Source organism: Monodelphis domestica, chromosome 2, assembly GCF_027887165.1.
Source record: "Monodelphis domestica isolate mMonDom1 chromosome 2, mMonDom1.pri, whole genome shotgun sequence".
Lineage (NCBI taxonomy): Eukaryota > Metazoa > Chordata > Mammalia > Didelphimorphia > Didelphidae > Monodelphis > Monodelphis domestica.
In genome coordinates, this window is record NC_077228.1 from 271614807 (window position 1) to 271633619 (window position 18813).

The window sequence follows — 18813 nt, forward strand, 5'->3', positions numbered from 1 at the left end:
ATGCATCATAGAGTAGGCACTTAAAAAAATATTTGTTGAAGTCAAGTCAATAACCATTTATTAAATACCTACTATGTGCTAGGAACTGTTTTAATAAATAATAGAAATACAGATAAGGCAAAAAAAAAAACAATCCCTACTCTCAAAGAGCTCACAGTTTAATGGGGGAAACAATATGCAAACAATTGTACACATAAGATTACTACAGGATAAATTGGAAATAATCTCAGAGGAAAGGCACTAAGATTAAGAAGAATGGAGAAAAGCTTCTTGTAGAAGGTGGGGCTGACTATAGCTGAAACTTGAAAGATAGGAGGAAGAAAATTCCAATGCTATAAATCAAAATTAATCTGGAGGTTTATTACTGGCTTTATAAGCATTTACTAGTAAAGAGAAAGAAAGAAAGAAGTTTCAGCCTTTCTAACTTTAGATAAAAACCCAATCCTACATTGCATCCAGTCTCCAAGCAGTGGCTTGTCAGAGATGGCCCAGTGAGATAAGAGAACAGACAGAGAGCAAGCCCAGAGAGCCAGTTAGTTCAAGAGCTTGGTCCAGAGGAAAGAGATCTCAGCTTCTCTTGCTTTTCAAACTCTATGCTCCTCATAGCCCCTGATCATAAGCCAACACCTTTCAAACGTCATGCCTGTGCCTAGACATTGTTGCTAACACTGGGATACCAGGGGACTCTAGGGGACCTCAGTGTCAGGCCATCAGACATGCCACATGACTCTGTGACTCATATGTTAAAGTCTTTCTGAGACGGACTGAGTTAGGGGTCCCCATGTTTACCACACACACACCAAGCATGGGGAGTCAGTGGAAATTCCAGTAAGGAGATGGAGTGTCTTGTACAAAGAACAGCAAGGAGCTCACTGATGCCACTGGATCAAAGAGTGCACGGAGTTAGGTGTAAGAAGACAGGAAAGATAGGAGTGGGTAGGTTATAAATGAATCCGAATGGCAAAAAGATTTTATATTTTAGCTGGAGGTTATAGGAAGCCATAGAAATTTAATGACTGAGGCTAGGATAGTGGGGGAAGGATCTGATATGGTAACCTGCACATTAGGAAGAAATTAATTAATGGCCTTACAAGTTAATTTACAAACCAGGTATTTTATCTTGTCTCACAATGCAATAGTATTAACAATTTTTAATAATATTTAAAGATGGTAAAAACTTTAAAGTAGACAATTAACACTAACATATGCAAAATTAAGGAGAACAATATTCTGACCTGTTAAGGAAGAGAAGGGAGCTACTGCAATAATCCTGGTGAAAGATAATGAAAGTTTGAACAAGTTTTGTGTCACTGGGAAAAGATATAAAGGAAAATGAATAAACAGAATGTGCAAAGTATTAGCAAATGAAATGATTACATTACTAGAGAGTTGGAGGAAGGAAGAATGGTACAAGGAAGGGTATTAGCTGGGTAACTGAGACACTGGTACTACCTTTAAAAGAGCCATTTGAATTCCATATGCAGAACTGATATTTTTTATTCTTGTTATGAATATGAAAATGTGGTCCCTCAAAAGAGATTGGTTTAGCAATCTAGGAAGGAAAATTAACTAAATGGATTAGGAATGCAAGAGTATGATATGCTGTTCAATTGACAAATGTATAATACCTTGTTTGGGTACTTCAGATGGACAATGATCTTGGCCCATTAATAAAGAAAAGAAAGAGGGGGGGCAGCTGGATGGCTCAGTGGATTGAAAGCCAGGTCTAGGGGCAGGAGGTCCTAGGTTCAAATCTAGCCTCAGGCACTTCCTACTTGTGTGACCCTGGGCAAGTCACTTGACCCCCACTGCCTAGCCCTTACCACTCTTCTGCCTTAGAACCCAAATATAGTATTGATTCTAAGACAGAAGGTACGAGCTTAAAACAAATAAATAAATAGAAGAAAGAGTTATATTCCATTTGTGAAACTGTGGTATATGTTCAATGATCACAACTTTTTGCTTCACCTTTTCAAAACTGATATTCTCTTGGTGATGTTATATAATCATGAATCATGGGATGTCACTATCTCAAGAGAATCAAAATTGAGGGTAACCCAAAAAAGAATGGAGAAACATTTGGTAGGTTTAAATAGTCTGTATTAACAGGACTATTCTGAGGGCCTTAGGAGAATGAACACTATCCACATTCAGAGGAAGAACTGTGGGAGTAGAAATGCAAAAGAAAAACTACTGCTTGATCACATGGTTTGATGGGGATATGATTGGGGATGTAGACTCTAAATGATCATCCTAGTGCAAATACTAATAATACGGAAATAGATCTTGATCAATGACTTGTAAAACCCAGTGGAATTGCGTGTTGGTTGCGGGGGTGGAGTGAGGGAAGGAAAAGAATATGAATCATGTAACCACAAAAAAATTCCAAATTAAATAATTAAATAATTTTTTGGGGGTAGCCTATATTCATATTAACAATAACCCATGAACAGGACAGAGTATATAACAAGTATTTTTATGGAGAGTTACACCAGCAAAGAGGAGTGAAAGAAAAAGACTGGGTAAAGTACTCTCTGAGCAAGATCTATTTGGTTGGCAAGGCAAACAAACCAGAGGTCTGTAGATTCCCCAGTTGAATATGAGACCCTTGATTATGAACACAAACAGATTTTTAAAGGCAAAAGAGAAATTTACAGAGTAGGGAGTAAGACTTACAGAGGTCATTCTTGACATTAAATAATAGGAACTTACATGTCATGGACTGGTCAGAACAACTTGACTTGGGTTTATAGTACATCCCAACCCCTACTTCTGAGAAATCCCCTTCTGAGCTTTGCTGCCTTCCTACAAGAATCAATGTTATAAAGAACAATATAATGCAATATAATTATACATTTATGATTTATGTCATAACATACTTATGGTAACATACATTTAAAACTATTACTAACGTATTATCCTGGGACTAGATTCTTAATAAGAGGGGAGAGTGAGATGAGAATAAAAGAATCACAAAGTGAAAAATAACCTAAAAACAGCTCTGGTATTCATTAAATATTAACACCCCCCCCAAAACTGGTTATTAAGAATAACATGAAGGACCAATCTGTGTCAACATTTTTTTATCCATAATTCAAAGAAAATATAGGATAAAAATTTTTATTTCATAGTAAAGTTATAATAATTTTTTTGTATCAATTGATGCTTCTTGGCTTTCTAGTCTTGAGACCTGAAAAATTCCTATAGTATGGTAGATGTCATATAGAAGATTTATAGAAGGAGACTGACAAAAATAACAAGGATGAGAACCATGGATGAGCTATGTGCCGAACTGGCAAAAGGTATAAAAACACCAATAAAGTCACAATTCAACAAAATATGAAAGAAGAAGAGTAGTAGGCAAGGAAATATTATACAGACCATCATTAAAGAAAAAATCTAAAAGGGTCAAGTTCCACACTAAAATTAATTTTATACAATTTTTAATATAAAAATAATGTAAATGTCCTTAAGGGTGAGGCATTGTGGAATACTGGATAGGGCACAAGATTTAGAGTTAAAGAAAACCTGAGTTAAAATTCCTGTCTCAGGGACTTCCTGGCTTTGAGAACATAGACAGGTCATTTAACACCCCTGTACCTCAGTTTCCTCATCTGTAAAATAAGGTCTGGTGGTTCTATGACTTTTAAAGGTTCCTTTTAGTACTAAATGTATAGTTCTATGATGTTAAAGTGACTTTTAAAATGTTTTACATTTGAAATGTGCTTTTTTGGGGGCAGCTGGGTGGCTCAGTGGATTGAAAGCCAGGCCTAGAGATGGGAGGTCCTAGGTTCAAATCTGGCCTTAGACACTTCCTAGGTATGTGACCCTGGGCAATTCACTTAACCCCCATTGCCTAGCCCTTACCACTCTTCTGCCTTGGAGCCAATTCACAGTATTGACACCAAGACAGAAGGTAAGGGTTTAAAAAAAGTGCTTTTTCTATTTAGGAGAAAAGGGGGAAAAGTCACTAAAACAGAAGTCAGTGATACTGTTAAGTCCAAAAATGCAAGGAATCTTTGACTTATTTTTTTTATACTAAAAGATAAACTATTCCTCTAAGGGTCAGAAACAACACTCTACTAACTCTAACTTCATATAAACATTGAGGCAAATGTATTTAGGTCCATTATTAACAATGTCCACTTATTTTAACATTCTAGATAATCTCATTCAAAATTATTTTTGGCATTTTCTCTTTTAATAGCTAAAGTACCAAAACAAGAATTACTATATACCATCCTAGAAATACACCATTCTTGATCCCATTTATCACTTTTGTAGTTTTACTTTAGGATCTTTAAAGGTGCAAATCATTGTAAACATATTTTCTTAATAGAGCTACATCTACTCTATGAATAAAATGCCATAGCTATCATTACCTCCACCTTATAGATAGGAAACTTGAGGGGAGTGACTAAAAGATACATCTTTAATCACACGAGTGTCTGGGGTAGGTAGGATTTGAACTAAGACCCTCCAGATTCCAAATCCAGCACTCTCTGCTACACACTGCTGTCTTTTATTTTTGAGAAGCCTACGACAGCTGCCAAATTTCTTTATAAAGTTGTTGAGAGAAGGTTATTAACCATCTTTGTAGCCCCAGTGTTAAATGATTGTTGAATTGAATGGAAGGAAGGGCAACAGGATTAGATATCTCAACAACTTTGGACTAAAAAGTAGATATCTATTTGTTTTGATGTATATAGAGCTTGGTATAGTGATGAAATCACAGAAAAGGAAAGAGGAGAAACAAGAGAGAAAAGAGATATATTTCTAGGAAGTATCACAGGAATGATACAGATTTCACCTCATCCACATCTACAGTACCTAACAATTAAAATCATTAGTGCTAACAATCCCGAAACACTTCAAAAATTATAAAATGCTTGCTAAAGCAAAAAAAGATTAAAATGAGTTTGGTACAGCTTTAGTGTATAGTATAATTACTATATTCCAATTAATTATTTGAAAATAAGTAATGCATTTTTGGCACCAGGATACCTCAGTCCTCAAATATCCTGAAATAACAGAATCTGATTACAGGGTAGTCTATTCCAGTTATGAGGTAGCCACCAATTGCACTAATGTTCAATGTATTCTGAGTCAGAAGAGGCAGAGATATGCAAACGAAGAGTGGCACTGTCCAAGTAAGTCAAAGGATATTTGGTCATTCCACAATCAGAAGAAAGTTATGTGAATGAAATGGACTAAAGAGACAACAGTGATCGAGAGGTAATAGCATCTTGATGCTATAAACTTCTCCCCTCCCCCCTTCAAATCAGCAATAGCTAGTGTTAAAAGTGTGCTTTATCAAAACACATTAAGGAAAAAAGGTGAAGAAAACTGAGGCTTGTAGTTAGAGTAGAGCAGTCAGCAGGAAGCCTTGGCACTGGAAAAAGAAGGACCAAAATAGAAGTATTAAGCATAACTAGATGTGAATCTGAGGAACAACATCTTTTTAGTAACTGTATTTTTTCCACATATTTAACCTTAAAAATTAAATTCTAATTAATTTTACTATCCTGGTAAGAGTAAGAAATGAGAAATTATGCATAGTGTCTATTACAAATTACCAGGAAGGTTATCATTACTTTAGAATCATAAATCAAAATATTAACTGTCCATCAGGGTACATGACACTATATTAGGCTCAGGATTTATAATCTTCAAATGTACAAGCAAATCCCTTATTAAAAGCAGCTTATGTGGTTCTAGCAACAGACAGTAAAAAATCAAATTTAAACATCTTAATAAATTTCTCAAAACATCAATGGAAGAGGTCATGCACACATTCTGACTGAATTTAGAAGACTTAATGACTAGACAGAAGTTTAGCGGGTTATTACAAATAATTTTCCAATTATTCATAGAAAATCTCACTTTTAAATTGGACAATATTCCCTTCCACTGATTAATTATCTTTGCTGGCAAGCTAATACCACTCTATTTAGTTTAGAAGTAATTTTCCAGAAAGTTATTTAAAACCCAAACACTTGATCACCATCCCTGCTCCAGGTAATGTTTAAGGGAGAGAATAATTCAGCTTCCAGTCGTGCTTTAACTCAGCTTGAAACCAGTCAGTCAATTCACAGTATAGAGTAAGTTACAAGGCCAGAAGGGATTCAGGATGAAAAAACTGGCCAGATGCCTTTTATTTTCTTTTTCATGGATTCATAGTTTGGCTTTGTCTAAAGAGGTATTCCCAAAGTATGGAGCATATTTTTTATTCAAATATCACTGTTCAAGACATTCTAAATACAGATCAAAATGAGTACTGAATTATCTTCCATCTTGATCTCTTGGTCTCACTGGTAGAAGTGATCAAGAAAAATGACATCTTCAGTTCTGAGAATCATTCTTCCACAAAACTAGAGGTTCAACATTCTTATAAGATGGAATGTAAGGCTAAAAACAACAAAGATCCTACGCATAAGTCTTTTCTAATAATTTTTATAATTATTTTCCTTCTTCCTCCCTAAAACTAACACTCTGAAAGGGTTATCTGACTGCCACAAAAGATAGAATCAATAAGACATTAGAAATTTTCCCTCAACTCCTGCTACAGATGGTGAAGCAAGCAGGTTCTCATTAGGGATGCTACCTCAAAAGGAACCCACTCCAGGGCATCAAGCTATTCTGTTTCCTAATCTCCTGCTGAAACCACTAGAAATATTCTGGCAATCATACTATGCAGTATTATAATGTTAAAATATATTTTTTGAAATTCATTACTTCTGAGCAATATTCAGAAAGAAAATAGAACAGGCTAGAAATTAAGTGATCAGTTAATCATTCTGAATTAATCAAACACATTAATTCTCAAATTAGAAACTTAAACATTTAAGTAGTGACATTTTGAACATTATTTTCAATATACTTACAAAACCCAGTGCTATGAAAACTCTAAAAAATAAGGAGGCTAATTTATCAGAAAGTTTTTTCCTTTCATCGAAACTAGCTCCTTGTAAACAAAGAGCTGTATTATACAAGTACCCTCATTAATTCATATTTGACTGATTTGAAATTCATAATTCAAACATGGGTTGGGCAAAGATTTATATTTTTGTGGGAACAGGTTATGCTAAATATAAAAAGATTTATAAGGAAATATTTAAATAATCTGAAAAGCTTTTAAAGTTACTCTTAAGAATCCATTCATAAGTAAACTGCAAATCTTGTGTATTCATAATGACTGCTATCAAGTAATACTTTATTAGTCTAATAAATTACTGTATATATTCTAAAGAAACAAAACCTTTGAGTCTATAAATCAGATTGTTCTTGGCCTTCTCCCAATTTAGTCCAAATCAATTACATTTCCATGAACTTAATATTTATAAATGCAAAACCAACTTTTCAACATTATAGAATATCTAGTGGGCAAGGTTGGGGGAAAAAAAAACCCTTTCATATTATTGTTTATGTGCACTTTAAAATTATCAGAGTCTTTTGTACAATAAGACTCTACAAGTACAAAAAAACCTTGTTTGTATTTTTAGAAACTTTTTGTCTAGGTGACAGTACAATTAGGTGGATTCATATCTGGTTAATTGAGCAGTTAAAAAAAAAAAGACATCACCAACTTATTGTTTCATATCAGAGTGCCCCAGAATCCAATGCTTGGCCTTCTGCTGTTTAATATTCATTAAAGACACAGATAAAAACATATATGGCATCTATCTAATCTGCAAATGATAAAAAGCTCGAAGAGAAAACTAACAACAAGGATCCAAAATTATCCTGACAAGTTTAAAACATTGGGCTAAATCTAATAAGAGAAAAGTTAAAAACACAAACTTACACATTTTTTAAACCTTACTTTCTATCTTAGAATTGATACAAAGTTATCAGTTCCAAGTCAGAAAGAGTAGTAAATGTTAAGCAACTGGGGTTAAATGACATGCCTATGAAGTGTCTAAGGACAAAATTGAACCCAGGACCTCCCATCTCTAGATCAGGCTTTCTATTCACTAAGCTACCTACAAACCCCAAAATAAGACTATATTTAATTATATAATGCCTATCTTCAAAGAAAGCTTTTAATACAGTCTTTTGTAACATTTCAATGTTTATAATTCTTTCTTATTTCTACTGTAAATCCTATTTTGCTCCAATTAGCCCTATTTCCTATTTCTTAAAATACTTTGTATTGATTCTAAGGCAAGGCTACGCAATGGGAGTTAAGTGAATTGTCCAGGGTCACAGAGCTAGTAAGTGTCTGAGGCCAAATTTGAACCAAGGACCTCCTCTCTCTAGGCCTGGCTCCCAATCCACTGAAACACCCAGCTGCCCCCTTATTTCCTATTTTCTAATAGTATAACCCATTAAATTGTCTGGAGACTTAAATGGTCCTTTAGCTTTTTGTTCTTTTGTGAAGTTTGGGTTTTTTTTAAAACAAATACTAGAATTCCAACAATTACTACTATTATACTAATCATGTATTGTATGTTAAATATGGCTCATTTGATGCTGACATGTCTATAACAAGCCCAAGGTTAATAGCCCTAAAGGTTGGCTATCACTATTATTCCACAGAACTTTCATTCTATGCATAACTTCATGTCATGTCCATTCTATATTCTACCACCAATTTAATGAAAAACAGGTTAGAATTCTTGATTCCTGTTTTTTACTTCATTATTTACTATCATTATCCTCATTTTACAGTAGAAAAAACTATAGCAGATAGACATTAAGTGATTTGGCCAGGGCAACTAAGAAGTGTTCCAGAGCAGATCTGAACTTAGATCTTCTTGATTCCAAGTCTAGCCTTCTATCTACTGCACCTCCTTGTTATCTAATAGTCTTTGGCTGGGCTGTGGTCAAAAAGATTCATCACTGTTTATCAATAAGATACTATGAAATTTGGCTATGCCAGTTCTCAGTCAATAGAGCAAGTCTGTCACTAGGTTGGCATTTGAAAATTTTCTAGTTTGATAAAATATGGTCAAGCTTGTGTATAGTCATGTTCATACCATAAGGAAGCATCAGAAGAGGACTTCAAAGGAAGTATACTGCCGTTAAGTATGAAAGATGGGAGGAAAAATACAGGAGGGTCTCTAAGAAATGATGGTCAAAAGAAATGACTTTTGAAAGATGCTAATGGTCATAAGTCCTTCATAGTCAAATGATTTTATGAAACTGAGTTGGAAGGAACCATAGAAATCATCCACTCCAACACCTTCACTTTGCAGGTGAAGAGACTGAGATTCAGAGAAAAGTAAGTGACTTATCCAAGGTCACAAAAGTAATAAGTAACTGAGACAAAATTCAAACTCATATTACAACAATGTTAAAAAACAAAAGCCATGCATTTTCTGGTGGATGGAATGTTATGACTTGAGGCTACGCAGACTACAGAATGGTTGATATGGCTCCTCAGATAGGAGCTGTGTGACTATAGGTAAGTCACATAATTTCTTGGAGCCTCAGTTTCCTCACTTGTGAAATTGGGGGGAAAATATCTGTATTTAGCTAATTGGGTTGTTATGATGCTCTAATTAAATGATGAATATAAAGTGCTTTTGTAGATATATCTTGAAATCATATGCATAATGATCATTAGACCCATGGGAGCTGATGATCTCAACAAATGAGAAATTGGAAAGAGAGAGAAGAGGGCCTGGAACTGTGTGTAACCCTGAGATACACTCAAAGGTCAGAGGTAAGAATACCATTATAAAAACCAGACCCAAGAAAAGTTTTGAAGAGAGGATAGTGGAAGTGAAGACCAGATATGGCAATTAAAGAGAACTGCCAACATACTAGACCATATTCTACAATAAATTCACAATGAACAAGTGACTAATATTAAAGATCATACCATCTATAGGGGATGTTTTTTCCTATCTTCTAATCTCTCTAAGAGACTGGATCTCCCTATCTTCGACATTATTCACAATGCACTGTCTCCATGTTCAAGAATTCCAAAATATCCTATCTGGCCATAATCTATTGGCTTTCCAACTCTTTCTGTGCCTTTACTAACCAAACCTTTCATCCCTCAATCACTAAGTTCTCTCCTAGGACATCTCCCCTGCACTTGCACCACTCTGAGGAGGCCCCTCATCTTGGAGGAGGCCTCCTGGCTGGAAGCTGTGATTTAATCCTCTCCCCCCTTACAGCAACCCCCCCATCCACTCACCCCCACCCATGGGGCCTCTGAACTCATGCCTGGTATCTCTCTCTTTTCTCTCTTTCTTTCTTCCTTAACATCTTCACTCTATTGTAAATAAACCACCAGAATTCCATTCTGACTCTCTCTATCCCCCTTCTAGATCCCTTGGTGAACTAGGTCAATTATCATTGTCCTCTTCTCTTGAGTCTCTAGCCCCTTGAACACATTGCCAATTGCATACTGACCAGGCTCAGTTTTGGATCATTCCCACGTTCTAGCCACCATCTCTCCTATACACATGGTACTGAATGAAGGTAAAAATCACACAACTACTCTGAGTCCACAACAAAATTATGTGACACAATCTCATCTTGGCCCTCACTATTGCTAGATTCACTATACCACTATCTATAACAGCTCTTCTAAATCTTTCCAATCTTCCTTAATCCTGCCAAGTGTGAATTTTAGATTTACTCCACCCTGCTTAGTCTTTAGAATTTTAGCAACCAGGAATGTATACACCCCCCACTTAAGGATTAAGTGTGGGGGAGGAAGGTCTATGACCTGTGTGTGCTAGCAAGTAACAAATCAGATACAACTGACTGACCCCCTGGGTCATCCAAAGCCAAGTTTAAGTCATCATTGGTACATGTAAGATATAGGAAGTGACGTAAAAACTGCCTTTATATTTTGTGTCACTTCCTGTAAGAGGGACTTGGCGATGGAACTTGACTGTGGAGGAGCTCCAACAGGAGACCTCAGACTGCTTCCCTTAGACTATCATGTGGTGAGTGCAAGGCTTACTCCCCTTTCCTTGGCTTTTCTGGAGGCACCAACCTCTCTGAGGAGGCCCCTCATCTTGGAGGAGGCCTCCTGGCTGGAAGCTGTGATTTAATCCTCTCCCCCCTTACAGCAACCCCCCCATCCACTCACCCCCACCCATGGGGCCTCTGAACTCATGCCTGGTATCTCTCTCTTTTCTCTCTTTCTTTCTTCCTTAACATCTTCACTCTATTGTAAATAAACCACCAGAATTCCATTCTGACTTGAGTATTTCATTAGGATTTAGAATTTAAATCTCTGGTGACCAACTAAAAATATATTCAGTCCAACCCTAAGTTTTACCCCTAACACAAGCGTGCAAATAGAAATTTGCTACACCTGAACTACATTTACCCAACATCCTTTTAAGTTACATCTTCATTTTATGTAAAGATGCTTGGAAGATAAATTTGTCGGAGACCCAGATCTGCCAAGCTTTACCAAAAACCCAAGCTCAAAAAGAGACCTGCAGTGTGGATCTCAGACAAATTTATCTCCATACGTAAAATGAGGACATAACTTAAAAAGATTCTGGGTAAATGTAGTTCAGGTGTAGCAGATCTCTATTTGCACACAAGTCGTCTCCTTCCCCATCTCTTTGATGAGAAATGTGCCTAAATTTTATGTAAATAATTGAAACCATTTGCTGCTGGTACCTTCTTCACCTACACTGAGATGCCTTCTGCCACTTCTTAATCTTAACCCATCTCATATGAAGTAACTCCACTACTTACTGAGGCTAATACATCTTCCCACACAAATGACTCTATTCCATTGTGCCTCCTCCAACAGATTTTCTCTCACTTATCTTCAATCTCTCTCTATCTACTGACTCCTTCTCTACTATCTTCCAACAGGAACCTATCTCTTCCATCCTCAAAACACCCTCACTTGATCCTTCCACCTTCACTTTTATCCCATATCTCTTCTATTCTTGGTGACTAAACTAGAAAATGTCATCTATGATAGAGACCTCTCACTCTCTTCTTAATCTTGGCTTCTGACCATATCATTCCACCAAAACTTCTCCTTTCAAAGTTACCAATGATCTTAGATGCTAAATCCAATGGCTTTTTTTTTACTCCTCACTCTCCTTGAATCCAGTATTGATCATCCTCCCTTCCATGTATCTTCTCTTCTCTAGTCTTTCAGGAAACTACTCTCCCTAGTCTTCCTATCTATCATGCTCTCCTTCTCAAGTCTTTTTGCTAGATCCATACCCAGGTCATACTCTTTAACTGCATATGTCCCATAAGGTTTTGTCCTAGGCTCTATTCTCTTCTCCATCTAATACTTCACTAGGTGACTGCCTGACTAAAAAGCAATAGCTAAAAATTCTAAAATCTACCTATATTGCTCCAAACTCTCTGCTGACCTCCAATTTCAAATCCCCAACTGCCTTTCAGACATTTCAAAATGGGTGTCTACTAGACATCTTAAACTCAACATGTTCAAAACAGACCTCAATAGTTTCCCCCTAAGTCAACATCCTCCCTTAACTTCCCTACTACTGTTGAGGGCAACACCATCCTTCAACCATGGAGTCATCCTTGGCTCCTCACTATTTCTCATTCTCATATCTAAATTGTTGCCAAGGCCTATCAATATAATCTCTGCAATGTCTCTCCAAAATTCCCCCTTCTCTATTCTAAAACTACCACCATTCTGGTGCAGGTCCAAAATATCTCACATCTGGACCAATGCAATAGCCTGCTGGTGGATCTACATGCCTCAAGTCTTTTACCACTTCAATTCACTCTCCATTCAGTCACCAAAGTAATTTTCCTAAAAGTACAGGCCTGATCACATTGCCACTCTCAATCAACAAACTTCAGTGTCACTAGGTTTGTATCCCAAAGAGGTAAAAAAATGTCTGTTCAAAAAATTTTCCTCAATTGGGGAATAGCTGAACAAATTGTGGTATATGACAGGTGATGGAATACTATTGCACTGTAAAGAATGATGAATGGCTTAACTTCTATAAATACTAGGAAGACCTCCATGAACTGATATAGAGTGAAATGAGCAGAACCAGGAGAATATTGTACACAGTAACTGAAACATTATGGGATGATCAAATGTAACAGACTGCTACTAACTGCAATGCAATGATCCAGGACACTCTTGAGGGACTTATGGGAAAGAATGCTATTGACATCAAGAGAAAGAACCATGGGAGTAGAAATGTAGAAGGAAAACATGATTTATCACTTATTTATATGTGTTTAGAATTTGGGATTTTGGTTTTAAAAGATTACTCTCTTACAAAAATGAATAATATGAAAATAGGCATTGATTGATAATACATGTATAACCCAGTAGAATTGCTTGTCAACTCCAGGAGAGGGGAGGAAGGAGGGGAAGGAGAGAACATGAATCATGTAACCTTGGAAAATTACACTAAGAAAAATGAATTCCAGGGTCTTGTTACTTTCTCCAGGATCAAATACAAATCCTGTTAGACATTCAAAACTCTTCATGACCTAGTCCAGTGATAGGTGAACCTATGGCACGGGTGTCAAAGATGGCACACAGAACACTATCTATGGGCATGTGGCTGCCCTCCCCTCACACCAAGTTTATTAACTAGAAAGGGAGAGGGACTGAAGGGGAGCAGCTCCCCTCCCCTCTCCACCAAGCCTGAGGACATTTCTTCACATTCCCCACCTCTCTGCCCAATAGCCCAATAGGAGTGCTTCCTCCCTCCACTGTGTGAGATAAGGGGGGGAGGGGGGACATATCCAGCAATGCATTAGGAGAGGAGCATGACACTCAGTCTTGGGGTGGGGGCAGGTCCTGGCACTCAATATCTAAAAGGTTCACCATCACTGACCTAGTCCCTCTTTCCCTTCCAATCATATGATACCTTATTCTCTGCCACATACTCTTTGATCAGTATGATATTCACCTCCTCATCTCTCAGCTCTAGGCATTTTCTCTGGCTTTCTCCATTCTCCTCCCTCATCTCTACCTACTGCTATCTCTGGCTTTCTTTTAAGTCTCAACTAAAATCTGATCTTCTACAGGAAACCTTTTCTTAACCCCTCTTAATTCTAATGCCTTACTTCTTTTAATTATTTCTTATTTATCTTGTATATAGCTTGTTAATACCCATTTGTTTGCTTGTTGCTTCCCCCATTAGAATGTGATCTTCTTGAGGGCAGGGACTATCTTTTGTCTCTTTCTGAATCCCTTAGGTGCTTAATAAATATTTATTGATCAACAAACTTCACATAAAAAGTTAGGGACCCTATGTTAGGACAGATCAATACAAACCTATATTCCTTGGACATATTGAAGCCTCCCTGGGCCTAAGATTCCTCTTCTGTAACATAAGATTAAGAAAGCTGGTTGTTAATTATATCACTTACTATTTTAATATTCCATGACCATGATTCACAAATAACTTAATCACTCAATTTAATCAATAAAAAGTTAATTCTGTAATTTTTTTTAAACCCTTACCTTCTGTCTTAGAATCAATACTGTACTGGTTCTAAGGCAGAAGAGTGGTAAGGGCTGGGCAATGGGGGTTAAATGACTTGCCCAGGGTCACAGAGCTAAGAAGTGTCTAAGGTCAGAATTGAACCCAGGACATCCTGTCTCTGGTCCTGACTGTCAATCCACTGAGCCACCCAGCTGCCCCCTTTAAAATAATTTTTGCTACATTAGAATTTTTAGATTAAAATACTAAAAGAGAGTGACACTGCTTGTGACTTTTATTTTCAGGATTCCCTTAAACATTTAACAATTACTATTGCTTATTGTGGAACCATCAAATGTGGAAGACATTGCTATTAACAGCAATACAATAATCAAGGTCAATTCTGCGGGACATATGAAAAAGAATGCTATCCATGTCCAGAGAAAAAACTGTCGGGAGTAGAAATGAAGGTGAAAACATATGATTTATCACTTGTTTATTTAGGTACATTTCAGAAGGTTTTGGTTTTATAAGGTTATTTACTTACAAAAATGAGTAATACGGAAATATGTATAACCCAGATTGAATTGCTTGTCAGCTCCAGGAGCAGGGAGGGGGAAAGGGAGAGACAATTTGGATCATATAACTTTGGAAAACTTATGTGGAAAATTTGTTAAAATAGAAACCAATGGGAAAATATTCTAAATTAATTAAATAAAAATGTTCAATAAAAAATAAATTTTAAAAAATAGAAATCAACTTAGAAAAAATAATTACTATTGCTTTGAAATCCCAGATGTATTGCTACTAATGGTAGCATTTTAAGTAGTATAACTTTTAAGCAAAAGAAATTAGGAAAAATGAGCCTAAATTAATTTATCCATAATGGATTTCTGTTTCAACCACAAATAATTCGTTTACATATATAACATATATATGTATAATACAAAAAAAATTTGCATTGTTCATGCTAAAGTTAAACTTATAGTTGGTAGAATTATAGCAATATTTGCTATTATTATTTCAATAACCCACCCACCCCCAAGCCTGAGATCCCATGCAGTTTCCTAAAGCTACAAATATTATAATAAAACAGAACAAAGCCTTGGTCAAACTAAGACAGCCACTTTATGTCCTAAAAAGTTTGGAAACCTTTAAAACAAGTGACTAGATACAAAGTATATATTACCTTAGATTCTACTATAAGGAAATACTATCTCAACAATACATATATTGTCATAGGAGTTCACATTTTAAGGCATTAATTTTAATTCTCACTTTCTCATTTCATCAAGGTTTTCCTTCACAAGTATTGGCCCAGATTTCTTTCCTCATTTGGATAGTATTTGCTGGTAGGTCCCCCAGGATTCAATGTAATGCTGAATGCTTTGCCCAATATAAATATGCTGAATATTAATGTATTCCATTGTTTCAACTTTAACTTTATCATTCTATTATGTACATAAGAAACACTTTCCCCAAAGGACCATTTTAAATTTCCAAAGCCTCTTCTTTATTTCTGGATTCACTGAATCACCACGGAAACTACTTTAGAAGCACAGATTTTTTTTATATAACAACTAAAAATAAATCAATAATTGAAAGCATTCCGGTCCTCTTCACATCCCACCCCCGCCCCCCCCCCCACTCAGCAATTTTTGCCCTATGGGCCTTACTTTTGGGCAGTGAAAGGAATTAGCCCAAAGACCTTAATTACAGGTTTCAGCCTTGAAGATTAACTGTAAAGCTGAAAATTTTCCAGACCACAAAGATTGTTTTACCAACTTTCTCTCTTCCTAGGGCTGCCCTTAGGTATACTGGATATAGTAAAATAACTACCACTGGGCATGTAAACACTCAACTATTTTTAAGTCTTTCCTTGCCCAGGAAGTATGACCAATACAAAATCCAGGCAAACTACACAAGTGCTAAGTGAAGCGAATTACTAGCCTAGAGTGGTCACTCAACGAGTGTGTCTGACAAATATAGTTCTGTGTCCAGATGACTCAAAAACTGCTGCAGGAAGATCCTGTAACTACAGACCATTCATTAAACCACTGCCATTTGACCTCGGTCGTTCTTATCGAAAGACAATTAGAGCCTCCAACCACCAGCTCCAAAATTACTTTCCCACATCCTTTATTTCCCCTTTCTTCTCCAGAGGAGCTCCATAATTTCTCCAAACAGCTCCTGGCTTGCTTCCTCACCATAATGTTTTTTCCTTATTCATCACCTCAGGGAATTGCACAGACTAGACTTCTTCCACTCTGGGCAAATCCCAGCCTTTTAAAAAGGGACTCACGCCCAGGGGCAAGACGTCTTGGCCCGAAGCCCCCCAGCTGCCAGCCTCCCCCTCTCCTCCTCCACCTACCAGCCCCCAAGCCCACCCTCTCCATCCCCCATCAGTTAGTCCTGCCCCACCCTACACCTCGTCTCTCCCAGAATGACAGCCTCGCTTCTCTTGTACCAGAGTCTACCTAATAGGAGTGGAGGGCACAAATAGTTGTCTCCCTAGCTCCAGAGGAGTCGGAGGGAGAGAGGGGACACCCCCTTTTGTTTCCATTTCCGCCTCCCCACTCAGGTCTGAGGCGTCCCTATTGTCTCGCACGTAGCCCGCGCGCCCCCGTCCCAGTACTTGGATACCCCCTCACCTCCTCCTCGGTCTCGTTGCGGAAGCACAGACACGCGGCCCGCTTCTTGTAGCCATCGCCGTCGTAGGTCCGGGTCTGGTTTGACTTGAACTTCATCATTGTCCGGGATCGGGGTCGAGGGGTCAGGGCAGGAGGGGGCGTGGAAAGAAGAGGAGGAGAAGGAGGAGCCGCGGCCGCTGCCGGTGGGATAAGGGTCTGGGTCGGAGTCGGGGTCGAGATTGAGTCTGGAGGCCGCTCCGGGGCCGGCCCCAGGCGCGCTCGCGCCGGGAGGGAGCAGTGGAGGGAGCCGCTTCTCCGCTACACGGCTCTGCCGCTGTCCCGCCGCGGCCACCTCATTCCTCCCGCCCCAGACCCGTCGTCTTCGTCGTCGCCGTTGCCGCCGTCACGGCCGCCACCGCCTTCTCCTCCGCTGCCGTTCGCTTCACGGCTGCCGCTGCCACCGCCCCCTCCGCCAGCGCCGCCGCCACCGACGACGACCGGGCCGCCATCTTGGGGTACGCTGCGTCATCGGCGTAAGGCTGCGCGGAGCAACAAGACCCTCTCCGCGTTCTCGGCGTAAGCAGCTTTCGGGAATCTCTCCCTCCCCAGCGAGCGCAGCTCAAGCCCTAATGCCAACCGCGCGGGCGTAAACGGGCGTCTGGAATGGGGCCGCCCCCGGCTGGGAGGCTAGTGGATGCCGCTACGCCCGTAGCGTAGCAGGGGAGCCGGAGCATAACGAGGCCTCGAGTTTGCGGCGGGTGTGGCTGTGTTGGGTTCCCTAGAAGAATAAAGGAAACCTGGGCAAAGTGCCGAGGCTCGAGTTCAGCGCTAGGTCATCGAAGGGACTGTAGAACCCCACTGGTCCTCCTGGGGCCAGAGGGGACGGGGCGGGGGAGGTGTGGGGTGGGGTAGGGAAGAGCGGAGGGAGGGGGGATGTCCCACTTGTGCTGGGGATTCCAGCTTGGACCTTGGGGAATAAAATTCAAGAAAATTGCTTTTGCTTCAGATAAATGGTGTAGGGGCTGAAGAGTAAGTTATGGGCTATAAACAGTTTAAAATAGCAACCAACACGTTTAGGACAACTCCCCTTCCCCCCATCATCCCTCTCCCTAAAAAATCCCTTCCCCTAAATCTAAAAAAAAATAAAAAATAAAAATACTCCCAGGAAATGTAAGAAAGCACTGCCTTGTTGCCTTCAAGCCACCTCCTCCCGAATTCGGAGTATTTGCTTAGTTGGGCATTGGTGGCTTTCAGCAATTTGTTTTCCTTGTCCATTAATTGGTAATGCGTTTCCAGGATGGGGGGAAGGGGAGGGAGTTTCAAGTCAATCACTTGGTCTTCTTGTTCTTCAACAAGTCTTTTTAACATCTGTGGACCTAGATGTCCTCATGGGTAAAAGATGAATTGGACAAATTGACCTCCAAGGATCCCTTCCTAAATAAAGCTTCCAAATAAAGATTATATCCCAAAGTTCCCTCATTTTTCTAATTTGCTCTTACACCGAATCTTCTTTAAAACAACTAAGACTTGTTATTGCTATGTCCTGTTTCTAGCCTCCAAAACAAGAATGGAATGTTAGTTTAGTCTAACCAGTGTTTAACCCGACAGTAAGTTTTTTGGGGAAGGTGTGGTTGTCTTTAGTAACAACCTTAAATAATTAGATAGCTTCCTTTAATAGCCTATTATGGTTTCATCAACTATGAATCCATCTTATTTCATTATTTCAAAAGGTATATAATTCAATCTTAGCAGTTTGAAGTAAAAGACACTAGATGTTAGACTCAGGTTTTTGCCCTTGTGGTTCTTGGACAAATAAC

At 38.5% G+C, this 18813-nt stretch overlaps 1 protein-coding gene across 2 annotated transcripts in view; it reads right to left on the minus strand.

Moving 5' to 3' along the window:
• The window catches only part of NUDT3 (nudix hydrolase 3), a 74136-nt gene extending 55990 nt beyond the window's left edge, over positions 1–18146 (minus strand). The window contains exon 1 of one of the 2 annotated variants that reach the window (XM_007483700.3): positions 17018–18146. In XM_007483700.3, coding sequence (XP_007483762.1) covers positions 17018–17116 — 99 coding nt within the window. In that variant the 5' untranslated portion in view covers positions 17117–18146. Of the gene's footprint in view, positions 1–1235; positions 1306–17017 lie in introns of those variants that run through there. The other variant, XM_056818057.1, reaches the window with a different exon arrangement.
• Positions 18147–18813: the final 667 nt, after the last annotated feature.